Genomic DNA, 17,302 nt, shown 5'->3' with positions numbered 1-17,302 from the left:
GATAAGGGAGGGGAAGGTGATGGGAGAAGAGGGAGGATGTGGCCCCTTCAGCTTTCGTGGTTGGAAGCAGTCTCTGCTTCCAAGAAACAGGAAGGAGATTCAGATGATAGACAGGCAAAGAAGGTAAAGACAAAACAAACCAACCAAACAAAAAGCACTACTTGCCCACTATACAATAGTTTACAGTGATACTGAGGGTTAAAGATATGGCCAGACCTAACTCCAAGAGACTCTTGGCTACTTGGCTATTCTAAAATACTATCTTTCAAAAATGTTTGAAGGTGAGTCTCTAATAGCTTCTCTAACTTTTCTGGGCCCCTGTGGTAGTATCCCCCAAATTTTAACACCAATGGAAATAAGATTTGCCAAAGGGGACAGGTAAAAGATATGTTTGATTACAAATATAAAAATCCCTAATGTCAATGACTAGTACAAGTAGGGATTTAATTTTTCTACTATAAGAAAAATTTTGGAGGCGGGTGATTACTGGAGATGGCCCAGTGTCCCAACGATGTCATGATTAAGTGTCTCTCTGCTGTTCTCCTGGACCTTTCCTCATGATCACAAGTGGCTGCTACAGCTATAGATATCATATCCAAGTTCATAGAAGGAATAAAAGAGAAAGAGGAGAAGGGGAAGTGTCAAAACATCTGCATCATTTCCTTTGATCAGGAGATCAGCTTTGCCACCTCCATACTTCTACTTGTGTCTCATTTGCAAAACTGGGTCACTTGATTCTCCCTAGCTACAAGGATTAGGAAAAATGAAAATAGGATCGTAACGACTGGAGTAGACACTGGGCCCGGCACATTGCCACAATGATAAGATTATGAGAAAGAAGGAAGGTAGATATCTAAATTCTGGTATCAGACTTGGGCATTGCAGTATTGGCTGGAAGTTGGATACACAAGCATGGGAGACAAGGGACTTCCAGGGAGAGGTGACACAAGAAATGGGACAAAACAAGGCATGTGGTAAGAACAAAGAAATTAGATTTGGCTGGGGTATAGCCAGCTGCACTTCTGTAATCTATTCTACAGAAACAAAATCACTGACCACAAGGATATAGACTCACGAAATTGTTAGTTAAAGAAAAAAAAAAAAAAACCCCACCCTGATAACTACCTTTATGACCACCAACAGAAGAATGGTTGAATACGTGGGTATCTTCATTCTAAGGAATACTATGCAGCTAAAAATAATTAAGTTACCTCTATATCTATAGACCCATTTATTATCAAGAAAGAATGAGGGGCACCTGGGTGGCTCAGTTGGTTAAGCAACTGCCTCAGGCTCTGGTTATGATCCCAGGGTCCTGGGATTAAGTCCCACTTTGGGCTTCAGGCTCAGTGGGGAGTCTGCTTCTCCCTCTCTACTTGTGCTTTCTCTCACTCTGTCAAATAAATAAAGAAAATCTTTAAAAAAAAAAGATTGAGGAACAGGCAGCTCTATTATATTCACTGTTTGTATAAACAAGCAAAAACATAATAGTCCCATATATGTGAGCACATATGAGCATGCTGAGTGTGGAGAAAGGGATAGAAGTTATATCCCGGCTGTATATCCTGGAAATCTCAGGAACCTAGGTGGGAAATAGGGAGGAGATGGGTGAGATCATAAAGTTTCTCTTTATATATCTTTGAGTACTTTGCTGGTTGAAGGGAACGTGTTTCTTTCATAATTTTGTAATGCATCTTAAAATTTTTTAGAAGGAGTTGAGAACCAGATTATGAAGAGCCAAGTGTTTCATGTGGACAATGCAGAGCCTCTGAAGATTTCATGAAGATGGAGGCAAGGGAATGATGTGATCAAGAAAATTAACCTAGCAAGTGTATGTATAATGTATTAGAGGCAAGAGAGGCTGAGAAAGAACAATTAGAAGGTTCTTGTAGCAGCAGCTCAGTCAAGAGCTAATAAGGTACTGAACTATGATAGCTATAATATGTGAAGTGAGAAAGATTTAAAAAAAGGGAGCCCTAGCTGCTGCCTTGAGACATACATGCCTGAATAGTAGGAGAGGCGGTCATGGGGTGGGGCGGGGCGGGGGCAGGGCAGTGTTTTCCATTCACCTGTGTCAACTAACACATCTTGCACTTTGAAAATCTGAATAAATGGCTAGAAAACTATAGATATTTCTCTTCTCCAACCTCCTTGAACTTTCACTTATTTGGTATTTACAGAATATGGGTTCAAAATAATATTTTCATGAGATTTTTTTTGTATCCCCCTTATTAAATTGAAAACATCTTAGGATATGAGACCATAGAGAATACTTACGTTACATACTTAATGTTATGTACAAATGTTCTTTTCTTCATTTGTTCCTTGAAGAAATAGCCCATCTGTGCCCCCTTGGAGTTACCATCCAGTGAAGGAGACAGCCTCTCAACAGGAAATCCTTAGTGTGGTAAGTGTTCTGAGAGAGGGTTACAGGAGCCCTAACTCAGTACCAGGTGGGAGGGTGCAGGGAAGTGGTGTGTAAACTGAGATATTTAAAAAAAAAAAAAAAAAAAAAAAAAAAGGCAGTAAGCCAGATGAAGAGAACAGAGGCCATTCCAGATAGAGGGAAAGGCATTAACAAAGTTTTGCAGGAGGGTGTAATAGGGTTCATTTGAGTGACCAGAAAGTAGCCACTGATTCCAGGAGCTCAGGTTGAAGGAAAGTAGGACACACACAAAGGCAGAAAGGACAAGAAAGGCAAATCAAACCTCAGAGACCTACCAGCCACAGGCTCAACTTGTTCTAAGAACAAGGAGAACCCAGGCTTTTGAGCAGAAGAGAAACATGGAGTGTTGTTGTTGTTTTAAGATCTTCTGGTTTTGGCAGGGACTACGGGAAACGGTGGGGGTGGGGGGCTTTGGGGGGGAGGGTTGGATGCTCACTGGTAGGGTTTCCCCATCAGGCTGGGAGCTGCGGTGGGGGGGCGGTGCTGAGTAGAACTCATCATATTTATACTTTTTGCCCCCTCTGTTCAGTTCAGCAAGGCCTCAACTGTTCAGTAATTGAAATCTCCCCCTGCAGCCGCCAGGGTAAGGGAAAGATACGGAAGGGAGCAAGGATCTTAAAATCTAACTGGGATTTCCCCCCATGGAAACTCCCCCCATAGGTTAGTAAAAGCCCAGCAAGATTCCCCAAGACTGATGGACTGGAGATGCTGAGGATCTAAAGAAAAGAAGGGATAAGGATATGGGTGAAATGGGAGTGAGACAAGACCGATCTCTTTTCTCTACGTACCTCAGTCTCTTTATAAAACAGGATATTCGTGGTACTTACTTCAGAGACTTGCTGTGAGGACCTAATTCATACACAGTTCTTAGGTACTATCTGGCATAAAGCAACACTCAAAAAGTGCTAACTTCTGTTCTTGTTCTTCCTGAAAGAGGTGGGACCCCATGATCACGAATATGCATTCCCTACTGTCTGAAGGGGACGACAGATCATATTCCAGAAAACATCTAAGATCTCCTGGGCCAGGCAGGTCTCGGGACTACCAGGAAATCAACGTTTGACGAAGTCTTAACGTGCGAGTTTGGGCCGAGGTTGTTAGTGCGCACGTGCTTGTGTTTCTGTGATTTAAAAGCCGTAAGGCAAAACGCCAAGGAGGGAAGAGGAGCCCCCACCGTCCTGCAGCGAGGGCGCGGGCCTGAGATCCAGCTGCCCCGCCAGCGGAGGAGGAGCCTTACGAGCTGGGGGCGGGCCGGAGCCGCGGAGGGGCGGGGCCGGCGCCGCAGCCGGGGCCGCGGCCCCGCCCCCAGCGGAAGTGCCTCGGGGCCCGCTCCTCCCTCTCCAAGCTGGTTCTCCGGGCGGGTCCCCCAGCCGGTTCTCCCCAGCGCAATTCGGCTCCTAGAGGGAGTTCGGTTAGGGCCCCCAACGCTTGGTCGGAAGAGGAGGACCCGGGTCTGCGTACCTGGCTGTCTCGGGCTGTGCTCTGTCCCTCTCACTCCCCCGTCCTCCTTTTCATTCCTCTGTTACCAGCGCGGCCGCAGGCGCCGCAGGGAACCGCACAGGTAAAGAATCGGCTACTGAGGACGAAGGTGTAGGTGCCTCCCTGGCTGGACGGGCAAGGGAGAGGCTGACGGCACGTGCCCAGCTTTTTTCCAAAGCGATTGTATTCACAGTGGGGCTCGGGGTGGATGGACGCGGACCCTAGGAGCACTGCATTGCACTGGGGAAGCAGAGGGGGCGGGACTGAAGCCCCCAGAGCTTGGGAGCCGGATCATTTGTGTCCCCGCGTCTTGCGCAGGCTCTGTTGTGCCTGGGAGGTGGTGAGTTGGTGGAGTCCGGGCTGCCGCTCCGGAGGGTTATCCCCCACCCACTCTCTGCAGTGACTGGGGTCTGACAGTGCTCCTCCCGGACGCGCACAGTCTGAGGTTGGCAGAATGAAAATCAATAAAATCAATGCAAATGCAAAGAACACGAAACGTGTTGGATTGCTGCTATTATTTGCGTTTGTTAAATTATTTTATTTAAAAAAAAACACATTTTTTCTTCTTGGGAAAGGTGTCTTTGACTCGGATCAGGGCCTCGGAGAGGGACGCAAAAGGACCCCCGGGTCTTCCCGCAGGGGGCGGGGGCCTGTCCACCGACCCAAGCGGCTCAAACTTCCCGAAGCGGCAGTGCTCGGTCCAGCGACGGGAGTGGATCCCCCAGTGCGCTCCGCTTCCGTATAAGGATTTCCCCCGCGCCTCATTGTCCGCACTTTAGGGAGATGCACTCCCCTCCATCCGCATTTCCCCCGTTCACCACCCCCACGCCACGGGGGCCATGCCTCCTCCCCTCCCCCCGAGCTCTCCCCGGCGCTTTAAATAATGATATTTGCATGCAGGGAGCGATTCATAAATATGTCAGGGCCGGTGAAATATAGGCAACATTTCAAACTTTCTATTTAAAAAACATGAATTATGGCCGCGGAAAATGTGTTCCCATTTAAAGGCGATACGAAGTATTTGGTGTCTCGTCCCCGGGCCCATCCATCACGCAGACAATAAAGAGAGTTTTTCGCCCTGACACCCGCGATTTATGGGCGCCCTTCTCTGCCCTCATCACTCACCCGCCGCGGCCGGCCCGGCGACAGGCCCCGCGGAGAGACCGGCAGCCGCCCCCCATCCCCGCGCCGGCCCGCGCGCGCACTTTGCGCCCTAGCCAGCCGCCCAAGTCTGCCGCTCCCAGGGGGGAAGCGCCAGCTCCAGGGAGTTGGGAGTTCGGCGGTGATGGTCTACACAGCCGAGCAGGAGCTGAAAGCACACTCGTTCTCTCACCTCGGTGCAAGCTTCTCTTAGGGGCTGGGACTGAGCGCGCCTAGAAGCGGCCTTGCGGGCCGGCTCAGCGTCCCAGCCTCGCCAGCCAACCCCGGCGCCGCGCTTGTGAGTTTCCAGCGCAGACTGCCGAAGGTTATTTATGCGCGAGTTCGAGGTGAGGGGAGAGGACTGGGCTGGGGTCTCCCCAAGCCGATTTCTAGGCATTCCACCCCCGGGGAGGCGAGCTGGTCCTCAGCTTTCTTGAGCCCTGCAGGGCGGACGCTTCTGGGCAAAGCTCTTTCTACAACTTTAACAAAGCTTCCTTCTCTCTGGTGCGATCCCACAAACACATCCTGGGCGTCCGCCACACATTGGAAACTATTTTTACGGACTGGGGCCGAGGAGTTGGCGAGAAATAAGGAAGGGGAGGTGCCTTCCCTGGTGTTTCGTCTAGGGCCAGGCTCGGCCGCCCCAAGCTTTCTTCGCCCACCACCCCCACCTTGCACGCGCACAGACCAGCGCGCCGTCCTAAGTCGCCACCGAATCCCTGTGGCAAAGTTGCGTCGAAGAAAGTTTGGGCTTCATTTGCCGCGGAATTTGCTTTCAGTTTTCGCCGCGGGCGGACTCGGCCGGGCAGGTTCCCGAAGCACCACCAGAAGTGGGGGCTGCCGGGCACTGCCGGGCAGCCAGGGGCCGCTCCCGGCCTGAGTGCGCTGATAGTCCTGCCTTCTTCGGAGGCCGGACCTACAGCCACACAATCACCAGGAGCCACCTCGCGTCCCGTGCTGGGCCGATGCGTCGGCGTACTCTCCAACCGGGAGCCGTTTCCTGCCGGATGCCTGCAAGCTCAATTTATTCGGATACAGGCAGCGCAAACCGCAGAGAAATCCCGTCGATTCTAAAAATGACAAGGTTGAATTTATTAGATCAAGATTCGTGTGTAAGTGCAGGGAGATGAACATTATACAAACAGCTCCACGTCCAGTGTGAACGGAAGATCGCTTCCTGTTTCAGGGAGATGTAATATAATATTTGAATATTTAGATCTATAGAGGGATATAAAATATTATTAAATTCTTGGTGTGTGCTCATACAGTTAAGTTGGAAAAATTCTAGAACAAGTTCTTTTTTCTTTTTTTTAAACAGCTCCTGCTTGAGTGCAATTCGGACTCGAGATAGCCTTGTGTCCAAATAACCATACAGCGAATATTTCCTATAACCAGAGTGAGTTTTGCTAGGTTGAAGGGTGCACTATGTGTACCTCTTTAAATAATCTGCGGCGTGGGAGAGGCGAAATAAATACATTTAAGAAGAGCAGTCACACAGATAATTGAACTGCATCGCTACAATATTTCCGGGTATGGAAATAAATATTACTACCAGGTCAGCTGTGTAAGGTGTGCACAATTAGGGGGGCTTTCGAGAACCCGGGGTGGGAGCCACGGGTCCTGCAGCTCTGGACACGGAGCATGCTGAGATAGGCTGCATTCAATAACCTCGACCTCAGACCACGCTGTGACAACTGGAAGAGGCTCGGCCCAGATGCCCAACACTGTCTTCCCTGAGATTCTCCCGGATACAAGCCCGGAGAGGGCGACTTAACCAGGTGCTGAAAGTGCCATTTAGGGTAACAGGACCTAAGGTCATGCCCGCAGACTTTTCCCCCTTAGCTACTTCAACGACCCCACAATCCCAGCTCCACCGGGTTCAGGTAGTGGCCATTTGGGCCTATCAATCCGGAGCAATAGCGCGGAAAAGGACAGGTTGCGCTTGGCTCCGAGGTGTCTCCAAGCGCAAAGCTGGAGGACACCGGAGAAGGCCAAGATTTCTCCTCCGTGTCGAATCTGGGCCCCACCCGGCCCGGGGAGCACCCGTTTGAAGGCATAGAAGTGATTATCTGACTACATTTACTTATTAGGTGTTAGGCACCCCCTCACATCCTCAATGTTGAAGCCCAGATGCCCCGAGGGTCTCCTCCACATATTTGCAAAGCTCAGGCAGCACCAAGAGCAAGATCGGCGCCGTTGCAGCTGTGAAACTCCAAGGCCAAATACTTATTCCAGAATAGGGCGCTTGCAACCGTCCAAGCATCACATTGCTGTGGTCCTTTCTTCTCACCCCTCCAAAAGCCCCCAACCCTTAAAACAGTCGCAGAGCTTCTGAGGGCCTCTGCCTGGGTAGAAATCAGACAGGACTTTGTCAGGAGTTCCTGGGAATTGCACACACTCCTGAGGCAGCCTTGACGCGGAGAAATAACCCGGGCCCTGAGAATGCCCTGCTTCAGAAAGTGTGATTGCGCCGAAGTGGTATATACGGTATACCGAGAAGAGGGAGAGAGAATAGGAAATATTCCCCGTCTTCCCCGTCAAACAGGAAAAGGGGGAAAGGAAGAGGAGGAAAATAAATAAATAAATAAATAGTCTAGAAAGAAGCGGGTGAGAAAACAAAAAAGAGAAGGGGTTGGGGGTTGGAAAGTCAGGACAGGCGAGCCAAAAAGAGTACAGGCCGCGGCGAGGCGCTGGGACCAGGCCGGACCGTGGCTCCGGCAGGCCCGGTGCCACCGGAGAAGAGGTGAGGGCCGCCCGAGACCGTCCCTCACCAGCCCTGCGAATCTGGGCCCGGCTCCCAGTCCGGAGGGGCGGGCCTGGGACCAGCGGCCTCCGCCAGCTCCTACTCTCCCCCCTCCCGGGGGACTACAAGGCGGGGCGGGACCGCGGTGGGGAGGCCCCCAGGGGCGCGCGCCAGTCCCGGACTGTTTGGGCGCTCTGGGCCAGGCTTTCCAGCTCGCCAGGCCTGACCTGTCAGGCGGATTATCTTCGAGGGAGATTAATAGGGGAGGCGGGCTGCAATAATAATCGTTTTGTTTGATGTGACAACTCTGATAGGCGTTGATTTACTTACAAACTGATAGGCTTTTAATTGAGCGCCTCCGCCGAGCCCGAGATGAAAGGGAAGCGGCGGTGAAAGGCGGCCCGCCTGCCCTCCGGCCTCAATACTGATTAGCCATCTCGACAGTGAATAGTTCAAGGCATTTTCAAACTTTTTCCCTCAGCTCTCTCGCCTTCCTTCTCCTCCCACCCCCTCCTCAAATATCTGCCATGCCCACTCCTTTTTTAGAGAAAACAAATCATTTACACTGTGTGCAAATAAAATCCGCAGGACATCCACGCCAACCGCCGCTGGGGTTGGAGGCTTTAGGCCTAGTGCGGAGTAATTAATAACTCCCCCACCCGCAAGGCCTGCAAGGCCTTCAGGGATTTGGCCTCCCGGGCGAGGTGCGCAGGCTCGCAAGCTGGCGCCTCCCGAAAGCCGGGGACGTGCAGGCCCCTAGGCGCCCCCATGCGCTCGGACCTTCCGAGTTGGGGTTTGCAAAGAGCAAACGCATGCGGACCACGACCCGCTCGCGCGCGCCGCACCGCGCAGGCCTGCGAGCGTGTGCAGCCACACCGAGGCACGCCCATTCTGGGGCACGCGGGGCCCGCTCTCTGGTTCCCCCAGGCTTTAGGTGCGGGGGTTGCCACCCCTGAACCGCCCGATGTGAAGAGAAAGCTGCTGGAATTCCGGGAGAGGGAAAGAACTGAGCCTGGAGACTGGGCTCTGTCGGGGCCGGGGCGGGGAGGGGGGCTGCAAAAGAAGACGCCCGCTATCACCTCCACTTCTGGCCGCCGCTCCCAGCATTCAGTGTCCAGGCCTCGCGTGGAGTCTGCGGCGACGCGCGACCCACGGCTGGGCTCGCGGAGCTGGGAGCTCCACAGTTGATCCCGGCCGGCACCTCGACAGCGGCGCGCTCAATGACACAGACACTAACATACCCGCAGGATACAGGCGGCCTTCCCCACGCGCTGCCCTGCAGAGACAGCTTAGGACTGTCCTGCCCTCAGAAACGGGCATCTGAGACTCGCTCCCCAAAGATTATTCGGACAACCTTCACAACCTCGGGTGTGGCCTCACCACCGTCTCACGGACTCACCTTCCTCACCTCCGCACAGGCAGATACCAAATCCCCTTGACCGCAGGTGTGTTCTTAACACCTATACACACGCAGGCACGCACACCGACGAAGAGCAGCCCAAAATACACACTTCCCTCTTCTCCAAATTATTTTTAGTCAAGTTACAATCTCATCAAGTTTACCAACCTAAAGAATCAAGGGATAAGATTAAAACAGGAAAAGAATGCCTATGAGAAAATTCTAAAACTCACCCCAGAAAGTTCTCGGTACCTGTGTGGAGTGGAAGAGAGACAAAAAAGGCGGGGGGAGGGCACGGGGTGGTGAGAGAGGAGAGGGCTAGCCTGCGGAGGGCAGGTCCCAGACTCGGCCCCCGCGGTACGGGGCTCAGCGCGGAAGGAAACCGGGTCGCCAGACCCGGCCCTGCCCCCCGCGCGGGTACAGACTGGCTCCTGGCTCCCCGCGCTCCCTGCCCTACCATTTATCAAAGGACTTGACAACAAAAGAAGAGCTGGGGCGGAAAAGTGGGGGAGGGGAAATTCAAAGTCGTCCAAGTCCTTCCGAGGAAGGGGTTGTGTCCTCCTCTTGCCCCCTTCCCGTTTCTGCGAGTTTCTGGAGGCGACCTCCGAATTCGCTCCGGACGCTGCCAAAGCCCTGACAACTCATACAGCGGCGCAGACGTCCGTACACACTTGTGCACCCAGCTTCAGGTACACAGAGGCAGGCACAGCGCCTCCCCTCTTCCTTCCAAACCGCCGGAGTGACGGTGCAAATCGAGGGGAACGCGGCAGTCCCGCTCCGCTTCCCTGGAAGACCCAAGTTCCTACAGGCAGCCGCCCCCTCCCACTCTCTCTTCTTCCCTCTGCTTTCTCCACGCAGGTCAGTCCCGGCTTGGCGTTCCCATAAATTCGAGTGAGCAGCCCAGAGTAACCCCGGCTACCCAGCCTGCGGGGATACAGCAGGGTCGGAGAGGTTTGGAGAGGGGATCTGACTCAGCTGGAGATGTCTCCACCGTACACCCATGGCCAGGCCTCTTCGCAGCCTCTCAGCCCTAGCCGCGATCCGAAGGGAGGTCAAAGGCGTAAGTCGGGGAGGAGGTACCCCACCATTGACCTTCAGGACTCAAAACTGCGTTGTGGTGTGCCTGTCAGAATGAATTCTGTGTTTGGGGTCTGGGCACTACGAAGGGTTGGGTCCGCGGCAGGCTGGCAGCCTGACATCCTCATGCTCCCGAGGGACTATCCTGGGGACAAAAATATTTCCCATCTTAGACGTCGCCGCCGCCCGTCTTAGGTACCCGGGGCAGCTCCTCCCACCGCGGCCCCAAAGGACCGAAGTCCCAGAAGTAGAAAGGTGTAAGGGGAGAGGCGCACACCTCAGGCCTGAGCAGCCCTCTCAGCGCCCTGGGCACACCTGCGCGCTTTACTCTCACTATTCATTTTCCTGACACCGAAAGCCTCTTCTCTCTTTCATTCTTTTTCTTAGAGCCATCCCCCACCCCATCCCAGGAGGCTGCTCCTCTTTCCCCCTCCGCTGGGTCCCCCTTGGTCTCTTCCTTACTCTCCATCTCTCTCTTCCTCACTCTTTTTCCTTCAAGTCGCACCCGCCTTGTAATCAGCAACAAAAGCTGACATAAATCACGGGCGGATTGACAAGAGCTGACAAATAACTGATTGATTGCGGTCGAGGAACATTGACAATTGATGGAGGGGTGGAGATGCCCAAAGAACTGAAGAGAGGGGGAGAGGAGAAGAGAGGGTAGCAGGGGAGAGTAAGAATGGGGGGGGCGGGGAGTGGAGGAGAAGACTGAGTGTGAAACAGAGGAAACATGTGACCCCCGCTCCAGCCCCAATCTGCGCGTCCCCGGGAGTCACGTGGCTGGGAAGGGCTGGGAGCCCCGCGCACAGCCGGGAGAACAGCCGCGCCGCCTCCGCTGCCCACCTAGCTTCTGGTTTCTCCGCTGCCGAATCTCGGGGAATCAAAGCGGGCGGGCGCACTTCCTCCGTCACCCTCTCCGCACCTTTCCTTACCCTGGCGGCCGCGCCGCGAGAGATTTCAATTACTGAGCGAGACAATATTTGGTGTGTGGGTCCCCTGTGCGCCCCTGGAGGTGAAAGTCCGGCCGTTGTCCAGACTCCCGCCATTGCTCCTTCTGGTCATCCCTTCAATCTGATCCTCATACGTACCCTCCTGCAAAAAAAGATTTCAGTTTATTTTCGAGCCACGGAAAGGAAGGACGACGAGGAAGAAAAAAGAGGGAGGCGGCACATAGCAAACGCAGAATAAATGTCCAGCTCGTCCTCCGAGCGAAATCGAGGGAGGGGACACGCGGGAGGGAGGCGGTGAAGAAGGAGCTGCCCATTAAAACCAGCGCTGAGAGTCCTGGCGGCGGCGGCGGCGGCGGCGCGGGACGCGTCACATCCCCTTGACCCTCCAATCACCTCGGGCTCCCATTTGATTGGAAGGCGGCAAAGGCTTTAATCTCCCCCTCGGTGCAGCTGCTTTTGAAGTGAGTTTCCTCGCCAGAGCCCCGGCTGGACAGGCAGCGGCTCACATCGCCAAGCGCAGCGCCAGCGCCGGGTCGCGAGTGCGCAGCGCAGGGCACAGCCCGAGGCGGACACGGCGAGCCACCCGGCACTCCCACAGTCCGACCGGCTCCTCCCGCTCGGCCACGGCACCGCTGCTGGCCACCCAGGATTATTCGCTTCTAGCTCCAGGCGCCGAGAAGGCGCGCTGGGTGCCCGTGGCCGCCGCGCCAGCTCCTCCTCCTCCTACTGCTTCTGCTTTCCCGGCGAGCGCGCAGCCCGGAGCCCGCCCCACGCCTCACGGAGCCCTCCCCCCGCTGCTCCCATGCGTGCGGGTGGGTCATGAGCACAGCGCCCTCGCTTTCTGCCCTAAGAAGCAGTAAGCACAGCGGCGGCGGCGGCGGAGGCGGCGGCGGCGGCGGCAGCAGTGCGGACCCTGCCTGGACCAGCGCGCTCTCTGGAAATAGCTCCAGCCCCGGCCAAGGCTCGTCCCCGGCCGGCAGCACCAAGCCTTTTGTGCACGCTGTGCCCCCCTCTGACCCTCTCCGCCAGGCTAACCGCCTGCCCATCAAGGTGCTGAAGATGCTGACGGCACGGACTGGCCACATTTTGCACCCCGAGTACCTGCAGCCCTTGCCTTCTACTCCCGTTAGCCCCATCGAGGTAAGGACCCTCTCCCGGGATCGCGCTGGGACCACCACCCTGGCTGCCGCTCCACGGGATTTCTTTCTCTCGGGATCGGGGGTGGGGGGGTGGGGGGTGGTCAGAGTGATTCAGCTCCGGGATGGGGGAGAGCATAGTGCTCCCAAATCGTAAAAACTAGGGCGGAAAGGGGGTAGGAGGTAGAATGGGGTGTGAATGCTAAGGGACAAAGCAACCAAAACTTATTTCTCTCTTTGGTATTAAAGCCCCAACCCCGACCCAGGCCCCCTCACTTTCGGCCTGGAAGACGGGCGGAAGTCCGAAATGCGGTTCCAAAGTCGCAGTCTTAAGGTTCCCCAGAAGCTGGTATCTGTACACAGCCTCTAAGGCGCCAACTGCCCAAGCCCTTACTCTGAAGAATTGGAGATATATATAAGTGGTGTGTGTGTGTGTGTGTGTGTGTGTGTGTGTGTGTGTAGTTCGGGGTCTAGGAGTCAGAAACAAAAACATTTAGTGAGTATTTTTAAATACACAGCGTTTAGAGAGGTCAGGAAATACGTTGATTTGGTGGGATAAGAGGGAGGCAGCGGCCTTTCTCAAGGGCGAGTCTGTGTGTCTGTCTGTCTGTTCGTCCGTCTGGGGGGAGGTGAAGTCGTGCTGTCTAGAATTGCCCCTAGAGCTGGGAGGGTCTTCACTGGCGATTGCGGAAGGGCGTTTGATCCCTAGAAGCCAGGATTCTAAAGGGTTTCCCCTTCTTTCTCTTTGTGCCACCCCCAACCCCACGTCTGACCCCGCAGCTTGATGCCAAGAAGAGCCCGCTGGCGCTGTTGGCGCAAACATGCTCACAGATCGGGAAGCCCGACCCCTCGCCCTCTTCCAAACTCTCCTCTGTCGCCTCCAATGGGGGCGGCGCGGGCGGTGCCGGCAGCGGCACCGGGGGTGACAAGGACGCAAAGTCTGGCCCCCTCAAGCTGAGCGACATCGGCGTGGAGGACAAGTCGAGTTTCAAGCCGTACTCCAAACCCGGCTCGGATAAGAAGGAGCCGGGAGGCGGCGGCGGCGGAGGCGGTGGTGGCGGGGGCGGCGGCGGGGGGGTTTCAGCAGAGAAGTCCGGATTCCGGGTACCGAGCGCCACCTGCCAGCCATTCACGCCCAGGACAGGCAGCCCAAGTTCCAGCGCCTCGGCCTGCTCGCCAGGAGGCATGCTGCCTTCGGCCGGGGGCGGCCCGGAGGGCAAGGACGACAAGAAGGATCCCGACGTGGGCGGCGGCGGTGGCAGCAGCAAGGGTTCCGGGGGCACCTCGGCCGAAGGGGGACCCACGGGGTTGGCGCACGGCCGGATTAGCTGCGGCGGAGGGATTAATGTGGACGTTAACCAGCACACAGATGGGGGCCCCGGGGGCAAGGCTCTAGGCTCAGACTGCGGCGGCTCATCCGGCTCCAGCTCCGGTTCCGGCCCCAGCGCGCCCACCTCCTCCTCGGTACTGGGCTCTGGGCTGGTGGCCCCGGTATCGCCCTACAAGCCGGGCCAGACAGTGTTCCCTCTGCCTCCGGCGGGCATGACCTACCCAGGCAGCCTGGCTGGGGCCTACGCGGGCTACCCGCCCCAATTCCTGCCACACGGCGTGGCACTTGACCCTACCAAGCCGGGCAGCCTGGTGGGGGCACAACTGGCGGCGGCCGCGGCGGGCTCTCTGGGCTGCAGTAAGCCGGCCGGCTCCAGCCCCTTGGCCGGGGCGTCGCCGCCATCCGTGATGACAGCCAGCTTGTGCCGGGACCCGTACTGCCTCAGCTACCATTGCGCCAGCCACCTGGCAGGGGCGGCGGCAGCCAGCGCTTCGTGCGCTCACGATCCGGCCGCGGCGGCCGCGGCGCTCAAGTCAGGATACCCGCTGGTGTACCCTACGCACCCGCTGCACGGCGTACACTCATCGCTAACAGCTGCCGCCGCTGCCGGCGCCACGCCGCCCTCCCTGGCCGGCCACCCCCTCTACCCCTACGGCTTCATGCTCCCTAACGACCCGCTCCCCCACATCTGCAACTGGGTGTCGGCCAACGGGCCCTGCGACAAGCGCTTCGCCACTTCCGAAGAGCTGCTGAGCCACTTGCGGACCCATACGGCCTTCCCCGGGACAGACAAACTGCTGTCGGGCTACCCCAGCTCATCGTCCCTGGCCAGCGCCGCAGCGGCCGCCATGGCTTGCCACATGCACATCCCCACGTCGGGCGCTCCGGGCAGTCCCGGGACGCTGGCGCTGCGCAGCCCCCACCACGCGCTGGGACTCAGCAGCCGCTACCACCCCTACTCCAAGAGCCCGCTCCCCACACCCGGCGCTCCTGTGCCTGTGCCCGCCGCCACCGGACCCTACTACTCCCCCTACGCCCTCTACGGACAGAGACTGACCACGGCCTCGGCGCTGGGGTATCAGTGAAGGCGGTGGGGAGGGCTAGCGAGGGAGAGAGAAGAGCAGAGGGGAGGGAGGAGCCGAGGGAGGGGTGGAAACAGGGCAGAGGCTACTGTCACTCGCGCGTGGGGATGACCCGGGCCAGGAAAGGAAAAATATATATACCATATCTATCTACCCAAAACAGCGACCGAGACCCGGTGGGAAACTCCCCTTTCCCCCACCTCTCACCTCCCCACCCACCCAAACTTTATAAAAGTTGAAAAAATATCATTTGACTTTTTATAGAAAAAGAAGGAAAAATTAATTGAGAAAGTGTTCATCTGAGGACTGCATCGGTGGACACTGGTATTTATTTATGTTAGCTCCAAGCGGACCCGTGGTTCAAAAGTGCATTATTTAGTTTGAGCTCCGTAGGTAAAAAGGAGGAGGGGTAAAAAAAAAAAAAAAAATTAAATCTTGAGGGTAAAAATGTGGAAAACAAACCCTCCCGTCCCTTGTAGATTATAAATAAATACAAAACCGCCACAGAACTAGAGGTCTTCTCTTTAATGTTACTTTAAAATTGCTATTATTGTATTGTACGTTCTTATTTAATGTCTGATTGAAACACAAATTTACATGCATGTTTGTTACAAAAAATGAAAAAACAAAACAAAACAAGTCACAATTTGTCAGCTCTGATTTCAAATTGCAATTATTTTTAAGGTGTATACCATCGAAAGAGAATGGGTATTTTTTTGTATGTATTCTGGAAGAAAACAAAAAAAAAAGGAAAAACAATTTTATTCCAAAACCTCATTTGCCTTATTTTGTTCTTTAAAAGGAACACAACTATTTTTAATTTTTAAGTCCACCCGCTGAGAAGGGGACAAGTAAGGTTTACGTCATGTACTAAAATAATAGACAATGTATCGCTTTAAAGATTAAAATTCCGTATATTTGATGTATTAAAAGGTTTTACTTCTTCTTATTATCTTTTTTATTTTTTGGTTAAAGAGAAAGGAAGAGCATGGCAGTTTCGGCCGCAGTGGGTTCCCTGGGCCTCACGGCTACTCCTACTTCCCAGGACCGTGGCTGCATTTCCTATTGTTTTTGTTGTGATTTTTCAGGAAGAAGCAAAGGGCTGACCAGTCGTGGGGTTGGCCTTGGGGAAAATATTTTTAAACAGGGGATTTCACAATTTGTAGACAGTGTCCTGAGCAATCGCTCATTTAGTTTTTATTTTTTTCTCCCGGCACACGGTTTGTTAAAAGTGAAAGAAAGAAAAAAAAAGATTTTTAAAAATCATTATTTCCCTCTTGAGATTTTTGAGAATCTGGCTTTTCTTTTGTATAGAGAGCGGCGAAGTCCCAGACTCTCCCGAGGCTTTAGCCCCGGAAAGGTGCCACTGTCCGCTGTGCCTGTCTTTGCTTTTCCAAGCATCCCCTGTCCCGGGCGGGCAGTCGGGACAGATTTGAGGGACGGTGAGTGCTTGGGAATCTGCTACGGGCCCGGGCAGAGTGCGCCGGAACCTTCTTGAACCTCAGGAAAAAGTAAGTTCGCTCTCCTTTTCTCCCTCTGGCTGCCGGGACCCACCCCTCACCACACCATGCCCGGGCTCCTTCCTCTCTCCGGGGTCCCGGCTCGCGGCTGGTCCGCGCCGCCGCTGCTTTTCCGCGTCCAGATTTCTTTGCAGCCCGAGCTCTACCCCAGTCTGCGCCGCCGGAGAGCGCGCGGGGGCACGAGACCCGCACGCCCCTTCAGATTCGGCCCCAAGAGGGTCCTGGAGCCCATTCTCGGTCTCGCCGGGGCAACCAGGTGGGCGCTGAGCTCTTGTGCTGGGCTGCAAGCTCCGATCGGAAAAGGCGCGGCGGGACCCTCCGTCCGGACGCGCATCCCCGCGGTGCGCAGGGCTCCCGTCTCCCCAGCTTGAGCGGCGGGACTGACTGAGCCGCAGGAAGCTCCGATGGAACTGCGCAGAGAAGAGCCCTAACCTTCCTTGGGGATAGGTGGGGGCCGAGGCCCACTCGTCCACCCCCCACCCCCAACGCACAGATACTCATGCTCCAGCCCTGGGCGCGAGCTCTGGTCTTCTGGCTCGCCGTCCCGGGTGCCCGGGAGCTCTGGGCCCAGTGCGCCACTTTCCCGGGACCACGGAGCCGCGGCACTGTGCGCGCACCCCGAACTCCCCTCTCTCTGGGGTCAGGCCGTTCTGGGTTCTCCCAACGGCCGGCCTCCTTCGGCGTCAAGCTCCCCCTGCTGCCTCGGGAGGCTCACCGCCGCGCTGAGGCCGCCCTCAGCCTCGGGCCTCGGTCGGTCAACCGCGCCGTTCCCGCCGCCATTAGCTTAGGGCCTGGCGACTTTGAGACTTTCCACTCTCCTCCCAGCGTCAGCCTCACGGGTGGCACGCAGAGCAGCGCCGGCGTTTCCCGGGTTGCACGCAGAGTAGCCCCGGCGACGGACGGGACGCTACGGGAGCTCTCGGGCCTCCACCCGGAGACAACTTTGTGGAGACTCGGGCTCCGTCGCCTCCGACCCTCAGGCCCGCACTCCCCGACTCAG

At 55.5% G+C, this 17,302-nt stretch overlaps 1 protein-coding gene and 1 long non-coding RNA gene across 2 annotated transcripts; one reads left to right on the top strand and one right to left on the bottom strand.

Moving 5' to 3' along the window:
* Positions 1-4,442: 4,442 nt before the first annotated feature.
* LOC123393006 lies at positions 4,443-11,405 on the bottom strand. Its single transcript, XR_006607704.1, has 3 exons — positions 9,460-11,405; positions 9,208-9,375; positions 4,443-6,135 (listed from the first exon to the last, which is right to left on the bottom strand). It is a non-coding gene; the product is annotated as an uncharacterized LOC123393006 (long non-coding RNA).
* A 174-nt stretch (positions 11,406-11,579) lies between these two features.
* On the top strand, positions 11,580-15,731 carry ZNF503 (zinc finger protein 503). The gene is made up of 2 exons (XM_004769342.2): positions 11,580-12,374; positions 13,151-15,731. The coding sequence occupies exons 1-2, from the start codon at positions 12,054-12,056 to the stop codon at positions 14,783-14,785; spliced, it is 1,956 nt and encodes a 651-aa protein (XP_004769399.2). The 5' UTR covers positions 11,580-12,053; the 3' UTR covers positions 14,786-15,731.
* Positions 15,732-17,302: the final 1,571 nt, after the last annotated feature.

This window comes from Mustela putorius, unplaced genomic scaffold (assembly GCF_011764305.1).
Source record: "Mustela putorius furo isolate JIRA1106 unplaced genomic scaffold, ASM1176430v1.1 tig00000698_pilon_pilon_pilon, whole genome shotgun sequence".
Lineage (NCBI taxonomy): Eukaryota > Metazoa > Chordata > Mammalia > Carnivora > Mustelidae > Mustela > Mustela putorius.
This window is presented reverse-complemented; position numbering and strand designations above follow the sequence as displayed.

Excerpts from the sequence above, each read along its gene's own strand:
- ZNF503 (XM_004769342.2), top strand. The coding sequence starts at position 12,054 with ATGAGCACAGCGCCCTCGCTTTCTGCCCTAAGAAGCAGTAAGCACAGC. Across the intron at positions 12,375-13,150 it reads CTCCCGTTAGCCCCATCGAG|CTTGATGCCAAGAAGAGCCC; the intron begins GTAAGGACCCTC and ends CTGACCCCGCAG.